The 17,364-nt window shown below is 44.6% G+C and overlaps 2 protein-coding genes across 10 annotated transcripts in view; one reads left to right on the top strand and one right to left on the bottom strand.

Annotated features, from left to right (window-relative positions):
* The first annotated feature begins 675 nt into the window (after window positions 1–675).
* macroh2a2 (macroH2A.2 histone) lies at window positions 676–8,905 on the top strand. Of its 4 annotated transcripts, XM_076077119.1 has the most exons (10): window positions 676–872; window positions 1,724–1,818; window positions 2,548–2,723; window positions 3,197–3,303; window positions 4,368–4,565; window positions 5,533–5,631; window positions 5,804–5,903; window positions 6,006–6,095; window positions 6,705–6,879; window positions 8,278–8,905. In XM_076077119.1, exons 3-10 carry the CDS (start codon window positions 2,552–2,554, stop codon window positions 8,441–8,443), a joined length of 1,107 nt encoding a protein of 368 aa, XP_075933234.1. In that variant the 5' UTR covers window positions 676–872; window positions 1,724–1,818; window positions 2,548–2,551; the 3' UTR covers window positions 8,444–8,905. The 4 variants fall into 4 exon arrangements, with proteins under 4 accessions (XP_075933234.1, XP_075933235.1, XP_075933232.1 ...); XM_076077120.1 differs by lacking the exon at window positions 1,724–1,818 and having other exon boundaries at window positions 676–887; XM_076077117.1 differs by lacking the exon at window positions 1,724–1,818.
* Window positions 8,906–10,404: 1,499 nt separating this feature from the next.
* The window catches only part of gbf1 (golgi brefeldin A resistant guanine nucleotide exchange factor 1), a 95,923-nt gene continuing 88,963 nt past the window's right edge, over window positions 10,405–17,364 (bottom strand). For all 6 annotated transcript variants that reach the window (XM_076077341.1, XM_076077343.1, XM_076077342.1 and 3 more), the window contains 7 exons: window positions 16,676–16,826; window positions 15,594–15,724; window positions 15,285–15,386; window positions 14,406–14,519; window positions 14,084–14,261; window positions 13,776–13,952; window positions 10,405–13,598 (listed from right to left, as the gene is read on the bottom strand). In XM_076077341.1, coding sequence (XP_075933456.1) covers window positions 13,360–13,598; window positions 13,776–13,952; window positions 14,084–14,261; window positions 14,406–14,519; window positions 15,285–15,386; window positions 15,594–15,724; window positions 16,676–16,826 — 1,092 coding nt within the window. In that variant the 3' untranslated portion in view covers window positions 10,405–13,359. The remainder of the gene's footprint in view (window positions 13,599–13,775; window positions 13,953–14,083; window positions 14,262–14,405; window positions 14,520–15,284; window positions 15,387–15,593; window positions 15,725–16,675; window positions 16,827–17,364) is intronic.

Raw genomic sequence — 17,364 nt, forward strand, 5'->3', positions numbered from 1 at the left:
CCAGCTGTTAACTGCAGTTAGCAGAAAGTTGAGTTTGTGCCATATGTTTAGTAATCTGGAGCCCTTTTCCTTTTCTCCCTCCCTCAGTGAATCATTTGTAACCTTTTGTATTTTTTTTTTATGTGTACAGAGGCCTATTTATTTGACTGCTAACATGAAGTGAATGCAGTTGTCATCTCCCTTCATGGATCTATTGGCTTTGACAGATCAAAGGTGGAGTCAAGTGATCTGATTGGCTGCTGAGACTCCCTCAGCCCTTTGGGAGTTCTCTCCTGATGCATCAAACAGGCCAGATGGATCATCTGTCTGATTCACTTCCCACTGTCTGCATGTTCATGGAGGAGATATGTTGTACTGTTCCACTACCTGTTGGGCCTGGGATTCTGCAGGTTTCATTCATACGTCTAGCCTGCTGTAAATGACACCGGTGGGAGGCTGGAAAACATCCAGTGAATTATACAGTCTACTCTTAGGGCCTTATGAGAGGTGATTTTAGGCTAGGCCTACCATTTAGGATCTATTTGATCTCCGAGGAAAATGTATTTGTATTCCTTTGCTTTGCCCTCAAAGACCATTCCTATGTAAGCACATCGCGTTCCTTTCCCTCTTGAAGCCATGTTAGGGGGCGTTTTCACTGAATTTTCCCTCTACTGATTTTTCCCCTTTGCAGCATCAGTAGCACAGAGCCAGCCTCCAACCAGACTACGCTGTTCCTGCTCGCTCTGTGGGGGTTTCCTAAGGTTGGGAAGCTAGAGTGCGTACAAGGACAGCAAATAAAGCGAATCAAAACAAAGCGCGCCGTCTTCCACCGGGGGATTCGTCTGTCTTCCGTGCAGGAGCATCTCTGACTCGCGCGAAAGAGGACAAAACAGGTAGAAACTTCGAAGGTTTGTCTTCATTTTTCCGTGCAGAGGCGCACATCCGGATTGACAGGAACGCTTTACTTTCCATGTCTGATGTGATTACACACATGCAGAGGATTGGAGGCTAGCTACATGAAAAAGAAGGGGGCGGGGGGGCTTGTTCGAAGAAATGGGCCGTTATGGTCAATGTCTCTATTTGAGAGCACCACGCGAAAGTGACTCCGTGGAATGTGTATCATTTTGTTAAGCCAAACGGCGATGACCTGGCGGAGCTAACATTCACCCTTGGATTTATGGTTTCCCTCCCGGCTGACGTAGAGCAAATACATAAATTCAGCTCCCCGTTCAAGCTCGGGTCCCCGTGTCGGGCTCTTCTACTATCCAAATAACCGAAGAGTCGATATTAACGTCTGCGTAGCGACGTCGAAGGGGTGTTGCTCGCTCCACTGTAACGTCGGGTACAGTAACGCTAGCTAGCTTACATAGCCCCCGGTGACATTCCCGTCTTTTTTTCCATTTAGCTCGTGCACCCAACGTCGCACGCACGCACCACCTTAAACGCCAGCGGTGAGCTCCCCGTATTCATTATTGCCTACGTGTAAATCATGCGAGTTCCAGCGGCGCTGCTGTAGGCCGCAGCCGCCCAGAGCGCTCACTGCTGGGACTTGTTTACATGGACACCTCGGTAACCTTCCCGTCGCAACATGCTCGCTCAACATATGTTTGTAGGGAGGACAAAATAAATAAAAACCGACTGGCCTTCATTATGGCACCCACAGAGACAGATAGTGGACGTGACGTATGTTGTTTGTCCTCCAAGCACAACACTGACAGCCCCCCCCCCCTGCTCTCTGTATCAGCTGTGGGTCGTCATGGTGATTAGGCTGATTCTCCTGACTGAGTTCATCATGTGTTACTCTGAATATTGAGGGAGGCGGTGTGTACTATTTGACAGGTAAATAAAGATTTAAGAAAGATGGGTGGGGGGGGGGGGGAAGCATCGATGAAAGTCACAAGTTGTCACATTTTATTCAACCCTCATAACTCATTTGTAAAAGCATATGCATGTATGCATGCATGTGTGCTTCAGTGGAATTCATTCTGATGCAAATACAAGTTAATTGTCCAAGCAGAAGGGTTTGTGGAAGAAGTAGTTCATTTTCTTACTTTTTGGCAACCTTAAGCACTTTGAAATCCACTGATGCACAGCACTGTGGTTGTATCTACTGTAAAAGGCTCCGTTCACTTTCGCTACAAAAAGGTGGCTGGGAAATCTGCAAAGTGAGCTATGCTGACATGACGTTTTGAAATTTGAAAACCTAAAATTGAATCTACAGTTTTAGTCAAACTACTTTCAAACATTTCAAAAGTCCCTCTGTTCTGTGGATTATCCAAAGATCACAGGGACACGTTCCTGGAAAGAGATCGTCCTGATCCATTTTTAAAATGTAATCATTATATCGTGACCAATACAAACACAGTTCCATCCATCTCCACAGTATTATGGTGGAGGCAGAAATCCAAGAGACAGATGTCAAAACCTGGACAAATACATTCACAACTACACAGTATGTGGACTGATGCCACATCTTTGCTTTCTTTTTGCAATTTAGGAGAACACGTGTATGTTGTTTGTGTAGTACACGTTCTGTTATTCACTCGGGGTTGTGCTCTGTGTCCTTAGCAGGATGTCAGCCAGAGGAGGAAAGAAGAAGGCCACCAAGCTGTCCCGTTCAGCCAGGGCAGGAGTCATCTTCCCTGTGGGAAGGATGATGCGGTATTTGCGCACCAGCACGCACAAATACCGCATCGGCATGGGGGCGCCCGTCTACATGGCAGCAGTCATCGAGTACCTGGCAGGTAGGGCAAACACATGATTCAAGCTTCATACCGTCACAGTATGTGTACCGTTACACACGGTACACATCTACACATGTTCACTGTACTGTTGCATGTGTTCATTATGTGTTGTATGTAAACTTTCTCCAGTTCTACTGAAAGAGTGCAAGAAATCTGTTACATTTGTCGTAAAGTCGCTTATTGAAATAATGAAAGTAGTGTAACATATAATGTGTCCCATTATCATATATCTTTTACTACTTTAAACCTTAAAGCCAGTAACACAAAGAGGATCGGAAAAAGAAAACAACAAGGTTTATTTTGTGTTTTTTTTTTATGTCCACATGACTCCAAGTAGAGTTCAGTGTAAACGTCTTGCCTGTTATATTCTTGTTCTTGATGGACTGGGAGTCACAGTGAGAAGTTAACAAGTTTGAATACCACAACAACCACTGTATGTTTGATTTGTTTCCACACTGTGTTTTCTCTCGAAGCTGAGATCTTGGAATTGGCAGGAAACGCAGCGCGGGACAACAAGAAAGGCAGAATAACTCCCAGGCACATCAAGCTGGCTGTGGCCAATGACGAGGAGCTCAACCAGGTGAGAGTGCTCGACGAGTGGCTGGTATTTGGGTGTAGACCGTCACTCTTCAGGTTGACAAAGAGTACCCGAGCAGGTAGTGAACAGAGTACCCGAGCAGGTAGTGAACAGAGTACCCGAGCAGGTAGTGAACAGAGTACCAGAGCAGGTAGTGAACAGAGTACCAGAGCAGGTAGTGAACAGAGTACCAGAGCAGGTAGTGAACAGAGTACCAGAGCAGGTAGTGAACAGAGTACCAGAGCAGGTAGTGAACAGAGTACCCGAGCAGGTAGTGAACAGAGTACCCGAGCAGGTAGTGAACAGAGTACCCAAGCAGGTAGTGAACAGAGTACCAGAGCAGGTAGTGAACAGAGTACCCGAGCAGGTAGTGAACAGAGTAACCGAGCAGGTAGTGAACAGAGTACCAGAGCAGGTAGTGAACAGAGTAACCGAGCAGGTAGTGAACAGAGTAACCGAGCAGGTAGTGAACAGAGTACCAGAGCAGGTAGTGAACAGAGTACCAAAGCAGGTAGTGAACAGAGTAACCGAGCAGGTAGTGAACAGAGTACCCGAGCAGGTAGTGAACAGAGTAACCGAGCAGGTAGTGAACAGAGTACCCGAGCAGGTAGTGAACAGAGTACCCGAGCAGGTAGTGAACAGAGTAACCGAGCAGGTAGTGAACAGAGTACCCGAGCAGGTAGTGTACAGATTTGTTTGACGATATGCAGTAAAGGCACAGGACATACACAACTTTTTCATGAACGGTGCAGCAACAACAAATGGTATCAAGGTTTGAATAGTGATTGTAATTATGGTTAATGAGAAACAAGAAACTGTCCTCTCACGATAATGTGAGCTACAGTCTTGTCCCTGGAGTTGAGGCACATGCGTGGTGAAGGTGTCAGCTGACAGCAGATAATGTGTGTAGCAGCTGATATTTCAGCAGGCGCGAAGGATCCCAACACTGTTCAACCTCAGCTCAGCACAACTCAGGTCACCGTTTCTCAAAGAGAGCAACACTCGTGTGAATAAATAAGTACCGTACATAGTCAAACTCTTTGTTTGGGGAACACTTCCTCCATCAGCTTCTGCGGGGGGTGACCATTTCAAATGGAGGCGTCCTGCCTCGGATACACCCAGAGCTGCTCTCCAAGAAGAGGGGGGTCAGGGTGAAAGTCGACAGCCAGGCGTCCATTCCCGAGAAGAAGGTAGAACGCTCGAAGAGCAAGAAACCCATCAAATCCTTCAAAAAGGTTAAAGGCAAACGAGGACGCAAGCCAAAGGTCAGTGGACTCAACAGAATGGAGATGGGGGACATTCAGGCCTCAGTGTGCTTCAAGTGAAATGCTTCTCAGATCGTTGAGCGCTGTCTGAACCCACCTCTCTAACAGCGCAATCATTTATTTAGCTTTCTGAAACAAACAATCCAACTGAGTGCCTTGGTAGCGGATTAGTTACAACACATGCCACATACTGGGTTCCATGTCGTACCCCTTCTCTCTCTGTCCTGTCTGCCTCTTTACTGTCAACAGTCCAATAAAGGCTGAAATCCCCAAAATAATGAAATAAAGCAAAGCGATTGGCCAGGTGTGTGGAGGTGAGGACATATGCAGGACGTTGTCATCCCCATTTGTTGACTTCATCAGAACAGGAAGCAGCTTGGCTTTAGACGTGGTTGGGCAACATGTCATGAACTATCATGACATGACCATCAGACCATCAGTGGACTAAGCAACACATCTCACGCTGACATGTCCCTGTCTTGTTTAAACTGCTATCAAACAGCAGGAAAACATTGGTACTTGTTTTTAGTACCTGTAAAGTTTGACAAAACCAGTCACGGTTCACTTATCAGCTGTTTGTGGAGCTTTCAACTACTTCTCATGGAAGGGCTTTAGTCAAAATCACTTCAGTGAAGTCCAACACAAGACCAAGTCTGAGCAGCTCCGTGATCCAGTGGAGTTGAGCAGTTGAACTTGATTGTCTGTCGAATATATTTGCTTTAGAAAACCATAAGATATGGTGGAAAGCTACAGAAAGAGCGAGTAAGTGGACCTTGAGTTAAGATTATTTGGTCAATGCGTCCAAGAATGAACTATCATGCACAATGTGTTTAACCTTTACTTCATTCATTTAACGAGAAATGCCACACTGTCAACAAGTACTGAGGTTTGATGCTCAGCTGTCTTATTATCTGTGTATTATCTGTTTGAATTGGTTTAAATGTGCCATTCTTTTCATCTGGCAAAGAGCACAGACAACGAGTCTGTACCGAACTCCACAGTGGAAGACGGTCCCGGAGATGGATTCACCATCCTGTCAGCAAAGAGCCTGTTCCTTGGACAAAAGGTAATGATGTGATATCTAATGAGCTGAAGCTGCTGATGGATAATAAAATGATCAACTAGGACTTATTCATGTTAAGGTCTTCTAGGTGACAATCGGTCTACTCTACATAGACTAAGTTAGAGAACTACAGCAGCTGTTTCCTCTCTGTGTTGACGACCTTGTGAATCCACAGCTTTCACTAACGGAGAGTGAAATCAGCAAAATTGGAACAATTAAAGTGGAGGGTATAATTAACCCGACAAATTCGGAGATGGACCTCAAAGACGGAGTGGGTGAGGAGGACATGTTCATGTGTACTCTATTTCTTCTCCACAAGTCTCCACGCTTCCCTCTACCCAGCCTCTTGTGTTCACCTGCTGCTGTGACATTTTCAGGCAACGCCCTGGAGAAGGCCGGAGGCCGGGAGTTCCTGGAGGCGGTCAAGGAGCTGCGGAAAGCACAGGGGCCTTTGGAGGTGGCATCAGGTACAGAATCTTCACACATGGAACAAACTGTATGAGCGGTGCTGTTTGAGATGCTGTTTCAGCCTGTTTTTAATGGAGAGCTGTAGACATGTGCTCACCCATCCCTCTGCTACCGTCCAGTACTTCCATCTTTCTTCAACCTTGAAGGACCAACAGCCTTCACATAGATCTGGTTTGGTTCCTCTTTGAACCTTTGAAGACTTAAAAGTAATGAGTCCAACGCTGTTCATGCTACAGCATTCTGATAGTGTCCATTAAGTTTGGGCCTCTCTTAAGAACACCTTTGTAGAGGGTTTTCACTCAGCAGAGTCCTGATGCCAGAAATCAACAAAAACCCGTGACTGTGGCTCAGAAGTGAGTGCGGGTCGTACCTCAATCAGAAGATTGGCGGTTCGATCCCGGGCCAGACATTTTGATTCCTTTGATCAGCGCTGCTTAGTGTGATCGGAGCTCACGAGCAATAATTTTCAAAAATCATTTTCAACAACTACAACGCCACCGAATTATAAAAAAAACAAATAGTTTGAGGAATACAAGGGGCCCGAATGAATGAATTAAACAGGGAGTCTAAGGGTTGAACTGTCAAGCTCAGCGTCTGTGTCTTTGCAGTGGCAGTGAGCCAGGCCAGTGGGATGGCAGCGCGCTTCATCATCCACTGTAACGTCCCTCAGTGGGGTTCAGAGAAGTGTGAGGACCAGCTGGAGAAGACGGTGAAGAACTGCCTCTCGGCGGCGGAGGACAAGAAGCTCAAGTCCGTGGCTTTCCCTGCACTTCCTGCTGGACGGTGAGCTCTACTCTGACACACTTCAAACTAATCTATTAATCCACTGTGAGCTGACACGCAGGTCACCAGAGCTTATACACATGAAGGTCTCATTCAGGCTGTTTGACTGCTTAGTGTCCATGCACTGAAACAAAGGTGTGTTGTTAATGAGGACAGTATCATCTCCCAACTCTGAAGAGAAAGGCAGTCGGCTTAATGTTACGACCGCAGCAGCAGGTCAAATGATCTCTAAATCATCATCTCTTATGTACAGAGAAAATGTTTCCGATTCTTCTCGATCAGAAAATGATTATATATATTCTCATGTTGTTGATGAATAAATGAATATCCAGCAAAACCAGAGCCCCAACTTAAAGCATCATCATTCTCTGCTTTACAACCCAGAACCAGAACTCTCTGATAAACGATGAAATGAACTCTCTGTGGATGCACTGGAAGAAGTGGTGGTGATCGATGGTCATTAATAAACACAACGTTGCTACTCTGCACGGTGGTCCAGCAGGGACACAGGAGGCCCACATGTGGAATGCCTTGTTACAGATGTAAACACTCCCATTAACCAGACTGAAGACTAAAAAGCGTCACTTTAACAGATTGATGAAAGCACCAGTGTTGCATAACTCCAGGTCTGAAAAAGGGTTGTGTACTGTTGCTGTGTTTTGAGCACATAATCAGTTATTTTGATGTCTGTACTGTCTGCTGGGGTTAAGGCCGTGTTCAGACCAACAGCGGGGGGGCTAAAAAGCAATGTTGCTGTTTTTGTCTTTTTATCCATGTTGTGTGAGACTAAAACAGTCCTATGTTGCCAGCGAATTAATCGCTTGAAAAAAATTATATTTAATATATATTTTCAATATATTTACGCAGCTTTCATTTCCCAAATAAAGGCATTGCAGACCAGATCCACTTCTTCTGTTCATACCTTTCACAATAAAAGCCCGAGACGTATAATATTCGCAGGCCAGTATTTCCGTGTTGTTTGTCACGATTGGTTCGTAAAAGCTTTTAGAGCTTTTGAATCTGCTGTGTCGTCTAATAATACTACAGGCTCTGGTTATATTTCCTGTCAGTCCGACTCAGCCTCTCACTGCACTGCTGGTTACCCTTCCAAACTGAATAATGTCTAATATGGAGATGATTAGTCTGATTGTCAGGATGACATAAACAGACTTAACAGTGTCATATTTTGTTGGTTGTAATTGTCATTTTATCTGTATCAGCAGTAGTGTCAGTCTTATAAATCTGTTTACGATGACATGTCTCAGCACTATGGTCTGATGCTCTTAGTCTTAGCTTCAGATGCTATACATCAGTCTTCACCGGCCCCTACTGTTAAAGTGTTCCTCATGAACTCTTGGTGCAGTGAGATTTATCTCACCACCTCAATCTTTCTCACAGGAACGGATTCCCCAAACAAACGGCCGCCCAGCTCATCCTCAAGGCCATCTCCAACCATTTTGTGTCGTCCAGCAGCTCCTCCCTGAAAAACATTTACTTTGTTCTGTTCGACAGTGAGAGCATCGGAGTATACCTTCAGGAAATGGCCAAGCTGGACGCCAAGTGAGGATCCTGCTTAAAGGGGTTGTTTTTTAACTGTTGTTTGTTGCAGATGGTGTAGATAGTTGACGAGACTGTGTGTGTGTGTGTGTGTGTGTGTGTGTGTGTGTGTGTGTGTGTGTGTGTGTGTGTGTGTGTGTGTGTGTGTGTGTGTGTGTGTGTGTGTGTGTGTGGGGGGGTTGATGTAGAATCTGTGTTGGTTAAAGAGGAAAAAAAAAAAATCTGTGTGAGTGGAGTGCTGTTACATTTATGTCCCACTGTCCCCTCATGAGATTGTGTTCTTTATAGATTAGGTCCTTTGAATCCGTACAGTTTGACATTATGGTCCCTCGTTTCAATGATGTTTTTACATTCCATGTACAAATAGAACCGTTTTGCTGGCCTCTGTAGTTTCTGATACACTTAGTTTACTAAAAAACTGTGGTTCTCATTCTGCTTTGAAATAAAACCTCAGATGTTTTACACCAGAGATCGGCTGTTGTTTTCAGAATGTTACATTTCACAAAGTAAGTCTCCACTTCCATTCAACAGACGTTATGTGCAGACTCTAACCAACAATGTGTCTCTCAGTACTTTGACTTCTCCACACTGGACTCTGCAAATCACCATTTGATGTTTGTTACTTTAAAAAAGTCGCGTTTAGTTGTAAAAGTGTTGAAGTATTTATTAGAAAGTCTAGAAGAACTACACACCCAGAAGTCTCTGTGTGAACACACACACACACGAACACACACACACGAACACACGCACGACTTTGCAAACCTTTGAAAGAACACTGGGCTTCACTTTCTGAACTCCAACACAACAACCTGTGTCAACCCCGGTTCTCCTCTCTCCAACTCATCACGTGACACAATAACAAAGCAAAAAGACGAGTTTGGACTTTGGATTGAAAGGCATCAACAGAATCAGTCTGATGTCCGGAGGGAGGTAATGCCATAAAAGGGGGCATGATGGGAAAAGGCTCTTTGTCCCCAGAGTGAAACCGGCTGTATTTTGAGAGCAGAGAATTCTGACGGTAATATGAGGGTTAAGAAGGGGCGTGTCCAATGACAACTTTGTAAGTCATCAGAAGCACCTCAAAGATGCATCTCACATGGTTTTAGTTCAGATTCCAGCTGCAACGAGGCAGACCTGAAAACAAGACCTGACAATAATCCAGTCTGGATGATACAAAGCCGACCTGATCTGTGATGCAAAGGTGAAAGATTTGGTGTGCTGGTGAAAAGAGAGGGTTGAATCAAACGTAACACCACTCGTCTGTCTGACGTTGGGGATCACACTGGTGTGTATGTGGAGCAGAGCCAAAGACCAGCATCGCAGATTCATCAGATTTTAAGAGCAAGAAATTATTCGACATCCATCTTTTCACAGACAAGCAGGACTCTAATTGGATACATTTAATAAATTAATTATTTGGCCAAGAGGTGATCTATAGAGAGAAGAGCAGAGGCCCAATATTGTTATGAGAAAATATTGATGTCATTTTATTAAAGGGAACAAGAAAGAAAAGGATAGGTTATAACCACTCAAGAGCCAGGCCAATAAGTATACAGTGATCAGTGAATAGTGTCAACAGCTGCCCTGAGATCAGTAGATCATTTACTTTAGTCAGCACATTGTCGGTGGAGTGACGAGCTCTGAACGCAGACTTTTTAGGAGATGGTGTGAGAGTTGTTGAGACATGACGTTTTCTGGTACTTTTGAAAATAACCGAGGGTTAAAGACTGTGGATAGTTATCACGGTCTGGTTATTGAAGGAAGGGTTTAACCACAGCAGTCGTAAAGCCGTCAGAAGAGACAATTTCTGACAATGTTCAGAAATTACCAGAGATCTTGAAACTATTCAGCTAGTAAATAATAATTCATATCATACCTCTTCTCTCATCGGTGTAAAGTTGCTCTCTTGGACTTTTAGTGTCTTAAGGAGTCTTTGTGATCAAACAACAACACAAACAACACAATGAGCACTTTCTTTACATTATATTTATTACATAGTAAAAAGTACATTACCTTTCATTTATATATACACATTATATTCATGTAATTTCCTGTTCAAGCAAGACTCCACACCTGATAAGAGTCCCCTCCAACAAATAAACACAGCTTACAAAACATCTCCTGTTGGCGGCTCTATGAGGCTGTAGTGTCACCCAACAGCTGTACTGCAGTGGAGAAGTCCTCTTCTTTCACAACTCAATAAATAACATGTCACATCACCGAGAGGATCCCAGGGCCACGCTGAGCGGATGCTAAGCTGTCCACGTCTACACCTTACTCTACTCAACGTCATTTGGCATTAAAATGGTGAATTAGTCTCCATCAGCCGGTCAGGCTCCATGTCATTGCACACAAGGCACAATCAGCATGCGACAGCGGCAGCCGCTTTCTATGGGAGCAGACTGAATACATACGAAGGAAACGACAGCACTTCAACATGTTCCTAAAACTATCTGAACTCACGGGCTCTAAATGCCACTGTGGTCAGAAGGCCGGTCAAAGTGGTGCCACTTGTGTTCAAGGTGCTCAAATGTTATCAGACAAACTCTGACGTACAGATGAAGTCAGGTCATGGAATCATAATCACAAATGTCATAAGTCATAAATAAACAAGGGAACAGTTACTGTGGTCACTGCTAAAACATCGTTTTAACTTTTATGCTGATCTGGTAAAATCCCTGTACTCGCATGCTAATGAGCATATGTGTTTCCATGGTTACCAAATGATATGACATACAACACAGAGATCTCAGCTGTGGTCAACAGCACTAACCCTCTGCACCAGAGCTCCACTGACAGCTTTCACACCCAAATAAAGAGTTTGTCTGAATCAGACGTCGTGAACAGACAATGACCCTGAAGGAGGCGGAGCAGACCTCAGGTCAGTCACTTCACACCATGTCATCTGATCCGTCTAATCTTGGCAGACCAGATGTTCCCGTCTCAATTCTCTCATTTGGAATTTCAGCATGAGTCTCTAGATTCAATTTGTGCAAAATAATGATATGTTCTTTAATTTTCTATCTGAATTAGTTAACTCTGTTATTATGCACTTTATATATTTCAGTATTTACAAAAGGTGGATTGTATAATGTTGTCCTATGTGTGTGATGTGATATGTAGCCTTTGGCCCCACGACAGATGAAACTTACTGAACTGAAATAACCTGCAGACAAAATTAAATCTATGGAGATGGCTGATTTTCAAAGTAAAACTATTTAAATGTTATAATTTCAGTAAATGTTCAGTAATGATTACATGTAAGCAGAAGAGGTTCAGTTACTGCCGTCATCATTATGACCTCCGTGTGGTACGAGTCTACATGAAGGCCCTGGGGACTCATCATGTGTGCACTGTTGCAGCTACACAAACATGATCAAATGGCATCAATACGGAACTCTTTCATTATGTGTTCGACTTATCATGAAGCAATAAAGTCTACATGGATCCCTCGCTCTGCTCCATGCAGTGGACTGAGCTCACTGCACGCTCAAGTATCTCCATTTTGGAATGTGGTAGATGTGACATCTCCGTCCATCATGTGCACACAACACAGCCCCTCTCTGTTGGGTGGGAGAGGAATCACGGCTCGTGTTTAGTCGTTGGGGGCAAAGAGCTCATGCAGAGTTGAAAAGAAAGAAAGAGAGCGGGCCAGTGTCTCCGTCTGTAGCCTCTGTGAGGCACAAAGTGATCGGTAAATAAATAAAGTCCTTTTCTGTACAGTGTTCAATCAGACGCTGATCAAACAGTGGTGATACAACAGCTCTGGGAATCTCATTTAATCAACAACATGCAGTACCTCCAATCCCAATAACTCACTGACTGTCCCCGCCGGAAATCTCTAGATGAATATGAAGCACAGGTGTGTGAGCAAAGCCATGAGGTCAGCCTGGTCTTATTAAGTTCGCAGCTATGCAAGAGAGGGGGGGGGGGGGGGGGGTAATGAGAAAACATGGGAGTGACGGTGCTACCTCTAGACTAAACCCCAGTTTGGATATACCGATCCTTTATGCCACACTTTTAATCAACGTTTATCCTAAATACATGAACCCGATCAGGAATATTCCCACACATGGACACCAGGGCTGTAGCCTGAACAGACCTGTAGACGTCCTGAGACCATGTCCCCCAGTGGTGGTGGTAGTTTATATCTGTGTTACTACCAGCAGAGCCCCGCTGACACTTCCTAACAAGTCTAGTGAGTGCACCACAGCCTGATACGTGTTCTTCATCAATGAGCCAACTGCTGCTCTGGATGGTCCTTCATCACCATCAACACACACTGCAGTGTATTTGGATCCACATTCAAACACTCACTAGAGCACCACATGTAGATTCATGGAGCGCCGTGCTAACTGTTAGCTTTGGGTCTTTTCATGAGATTTTAAAAGAACTGACGCCTGCCTTACATTCCCAAGAATAAAGCTGTGGTGGGAAAACAGAATCAGACTTTGTATTTTATTGTATTGGTCTAAAATATATATGATGCATTGAGTTTAAAAGACTGGAATCAGCCGATAAAATGCTGGCCATGTGTGCAGCATACAGTCAGCCCTCTCATGGTAGCTACAGGCCTGGTTGTTATCGACAGGTACGGTCAACCCACTTAACCTCAATCACACTTTTACTTTTAATACTTTTAGTATGACTCTATCCTGCATTTCCTGTTCCCGGATATCTGAACATACAGGAATAAAACAACGTGCAAAAGAAAACCTCACGTCTCTTCTCCTTTGAATAAAATGTGGTATAATTGAGGTGGCACATCTATTTTGTCTTCTCGCACATGTTACATCGTTTAAAGAACCTTGTGACAAGCTCTTGAAGCTGTAGTTGAAGTCTGTGGGATCCAGTAGTTTAAGGGGGGGGTGGTCTGGAAAGAGGACAGAGTGTGAGGGGGGGGGGGGGGGGGGTTGAGCTCTCTTACTCAGAAGGGCTCATAGGCCTGGGACCAGGAAGCAGTGGTACAGGAGACGTGGCCTCGATGAGGGCGGGGTTCAGGATGATTGGCAGGGACATGGGCGGGACTCCCACCTGCAGGGGGGAGGCGAGAGGCTGCAGGATGAGGGGGGACTGGCTCAAGGGTGAGGGGGCCTGGGCAGGGGACGTTGTTAATGGCACAGGGGGAATCAAGGGTGGCCCCGGAGACGAGCGGGCCGATCCTAGAACACACAGAGGAGAAATGAGTGTTCCCTCACTGCAAAGCTGGGTTACTATTAGATCTGGGCTCATATTTATCACACTGCTAAAGTTATCTCTTTGAATAGATGTGCATAGAAGCCGTGGTGATCACAGAGCATGTGGTGAGATGTGACTGCTGGGAACCGTCAGTGTTTTACCGTTGACACCGGCTGGTTGGGGCTCCTGGGGTGATGCTGGCCTGCTGGGGGTCCGTGTCTCTGCAGGGTTAACTGGGGAGGTTGGCTGAGCAGCTGGCGGAGACACTTGAGGGGATGAAGGCCGGCCTGCCGAGGGTGTCGGCTGCACGGGCTCTGCTGGAGGACTGGGCACTGGATCTAAAACAAAGATGATACACGAGAAACACCATCGTCAAGTTCCTGGTACCACAACAAACTATTATGCAAATGTTGTGGAGGCATTGCATCGGGCTGTTCACCCTCTACATCCCTGCGTGTCTGCTGAGTACCTTGTATGACGGTCTGCTTGAAGAGCTCCTCCCTCAGGTGAGGCAGGAAGCACACAATTCGTTCCCAGGTTATTTCCCACAGGTCTGAGTATCCTGTCCTGGAGTCAGCGCTGTGGAAGATCCCTGCTGTGTCCATCACCAGCAGCATGTTCTTCAGGGACTCAGGGATGGCCTCCAACTACACAACCAAAACCAGAGGCAGCCCATCAGAGGAGAGAACAGAGACTGTATCCACAGGTGAATGAAGGCATCAGCTATCAGCGTGATATATCAGCTACAATCACATTACAGTACTGTATGTTAGTAGTAAGACTATTCTCACCAGCAGGTCACTGGAGCCTGCATGCATGTACTTGTCCATGAAATCCAGAATGGTGAGCCAGAGGGCAGCAAAGGTGGGCAGGGACAGCAGAGGAGAGAGGTGCTGGAGGAAAACCTGGACCAACGGAAAACAAGCACACATGATCAGTCCACAGCTGCTGCCGGGAGACAGAGCTCATGTGCTGCGTGTTCTCCACGTCATTGAGATGAACTTGCTCCCGATGATCTCTCCAGATTAAATAAAGATCTTCCTCTTGGTTCCATCTTCTTGTTTTAGAATTAACTGGGAATTTAGCCAAGGTTGAGTAGGCGTGTATTTGTTGTATCCTTAACTTCATGCCAATCACATGTTGGCCAAAATGAAGTGTTCACACACACACTTTTTAATATTATCATAATATAATTAGTGTTCCCCTTCAGTACCACTACAACAGGTTATTGTATCAGTAATGTGTATATGGTATTATCTCCTGTTACATGTACATATGTATGTATATAAGTTGATGTATCATCCTCATGTTAATTAACACTAATTAATGAACCCTCTCTTACAAGTACATTTGCGTGTATTTGCTCATGTTTATGTATTTCCCCATTCCTCTCTTTTGTGTCTATTCCCTTATACTGAAATGGAAATCTTGATGTGTCTTTGATAATGCAATCACACTGTAAGTTGAACATCTTTTAATAAAACAAGTCTTCACCACAAACAAGGAAATACAAAAACAGCACGGAGCTCGTAGAAGAAGGGTAACACAAGCTGAACACGTCCATGTGTGTGTGTGGTGAAATATGTGACAGCTGGTGTGAATGCTCTGCTCCTGTGGGAACATGTGCTGGTTGTTGTGTGTGTGTGTGCTGCAGTGTGTATTGTTTAAACCTTTGACAGGAGTGTGCAGGCTCTCATTCTGGTCTCCTCCATACCGCCCACATCTGCTGGGCTTATATTGTCAAGCAGCTTAGTCAGCAGCGGGAAAAGCACCTGCAAACACACACACACGCACACACACACACACACACACTACATCAGGAAGTACAACCGGACCGAGTGAGGAACGGGACTGCAGATAAAGGAGTTAGTTTATAAAATCCAACTTCATTAGCACATTTTGATCGACCTGCTCTGTTTAACAGAAGAGCAGATAGAGGATTTGAGCGCAGCAGACATGTAGCTCTCCTTCTTTCTGACCTTATTGAAGCAGGACTCCCACTCGGTTGCATCCAGTGTCTGCAGATCATGGACCAGCAGCGCCCTCTGGAGGTAGGTGAGGGCCTGCATACGGACCTGACGTCTGGCATCACAGCATAGCCAAGCAATGCCTGGAGTGGGCAACCATACGACAGACATGAGTTATCCTCCACCTCTCATCAATCCCTCTTGATCTCCTCAGAACCAGCTACAAGCATACTGTACACATTTATGGTGCGCGGAGGTGTTACAGGCAAGAACAAAGTCAAGTATATTAACATCTTACTGTACATGTTTGAGCCTCTAAACAACATGACCCCCTGGTTTCATAAATGGTCTAAAACCTGGTAAAGAGCTTGTAGGTCACAACACACTGAAGTTGATGAAAGAGATCCAATTAGAGGATATCTTGCTCAGTACATATATTGGTCACACTTCTTTCAACAAAAATAATTTGAAGGAATAACTTTCAAAACATGTTTTTGCTTAATGTGTGTCTGTTAAGAAATGAGTATCTGCTGATACATCAATATCTCATATGTTTTTGAACTCATAAATATCTGTATCTAGTTACGGCCAGCGGTGGTGTCTCAATTGTCAGGTGTGAGTTTGAAAGGTCTGACCTCTGATTGAAGAGGTCTCTGGCTACAATATGAAGTGATACGTTTCATGTGATGTGTGGAGCAGGATTCAGCCAACTCCACTTCGTTTATTTGCTGTTAAACACCAGAACGCAGTTCATCATGAAGATGGTTTATGTATATGCATATTCTGAAAGATATGTTTTAACCTCATTTCAAACAGGCACAATGTTAAGGCCTTGTGTAAAAAATAGAAATGTATTCAAGAGTCGTGTTTTCATATCGTTAGTTTATCATACACTTGAACTGTACTACTAGTGACCCTGCATTATTCTGTTATTATTATTGATAAATTATGATTTGATTTTTGCTATTTTATCCACAATACATTACAGCTTCAAAAGTACAAATGCAAAGAGTTCACATTAAAAAGGTCACGAAGGTACTCTTTAGCGGAGGCATTAGACGGTCCTCCTCCTGCTCATTGTGACAGCGGCCTACCTTGCAGCAGCGGGCACCAGCAGCTGGTCCACAGGGTCTGGGAGTCGGCCTCGATCTTCCTTCCTGCAGCCTCCAGGTGGCGCTGCTCCTCTGCCCAGGAGCTGTAGATGCTGGCAGCCCGTGTGTGCAGAGTGTGCATCAGGTCTAACAGCTGTACACACCAACACCAGTATTAACAATACCAGGATGTACGGCTTTATATCTAGTAGAAGTCTAAATGTCAAGTGAAAGTGAATACAGGGTGTGTGCACTAAAATATTGAGATTTTGAGGTTTAAAACACATGAAGTCAATTACACAAGTCCTTAATACGTCTGTCTCTTTAAATGATTTGATACAATCAGTATCAATACTGTATATTATAGACATTAAATGTTATAGCTGTAACTATATATATATATATATATATATATATATATATATATATAATAATGGCATATTATCCTTTAACCTAACATTCCATCCAAACATCACACCAGAAACAGGAGAAGGAGGAAACCAACAGGGCAGGTGGACATGACTGGAAAAGCTACTTTGTTCCACATGACAGCTGTAAGGAAAGCTTCACTATGCAACACGGGGGGAGGGGCTAAGTGACTTTAAACGAATCATTTTAGTGCTGCATGGACTCAAATGCTCACCTACACTGAATGTGACCATGTGTGGGTGAAACGAGATGCTGGGCTCAAA

The sequence above is a fragment of the Anarhichas minor genome, unplaced genomic scaffold, assembly GCF_050575085.1.
Source record: "Anarhichas minor isolate MPS153535 unplaced genomic scaffold, ASM5057508v1 ptg000058l, whole genome shotgun sequence".
Lineage (NCBI taxonomy): Eukaryota > Metazoa > Chordata > Actinopteri > Perciformes > Anarhichadidae > Anarhichas > Anarhichas minor.

What these genes read in the sequence shown, in the direction of transcription:
- macroh2a2 (XM_076077120.1), top strand. Translation starts at nt 2,552, where the DNA reads ATGTCAGCCAGAGGAGGAAAGAAGAAGGCCACCAAGCTGTCCCGTTCA. An exon ending in AGTCATCGAGTACCTGGCAG is followed by an intron (nt 2,724 to 3,196) that starts GTAGGGCAAACA and finishes TTTCTCTCGAAG; the next exon opens with CTGAGATCTTGGAATTGGCA. An exon ending in ATGACGAGGAGCTCAACCAG is followed by an intron (nt 3,304 to 4,367) that starts GTGAGAGTGCTC and finishes TTCCTCCATCAG; the next exon opens with CTTCTGCGGGGGGTGACCAT.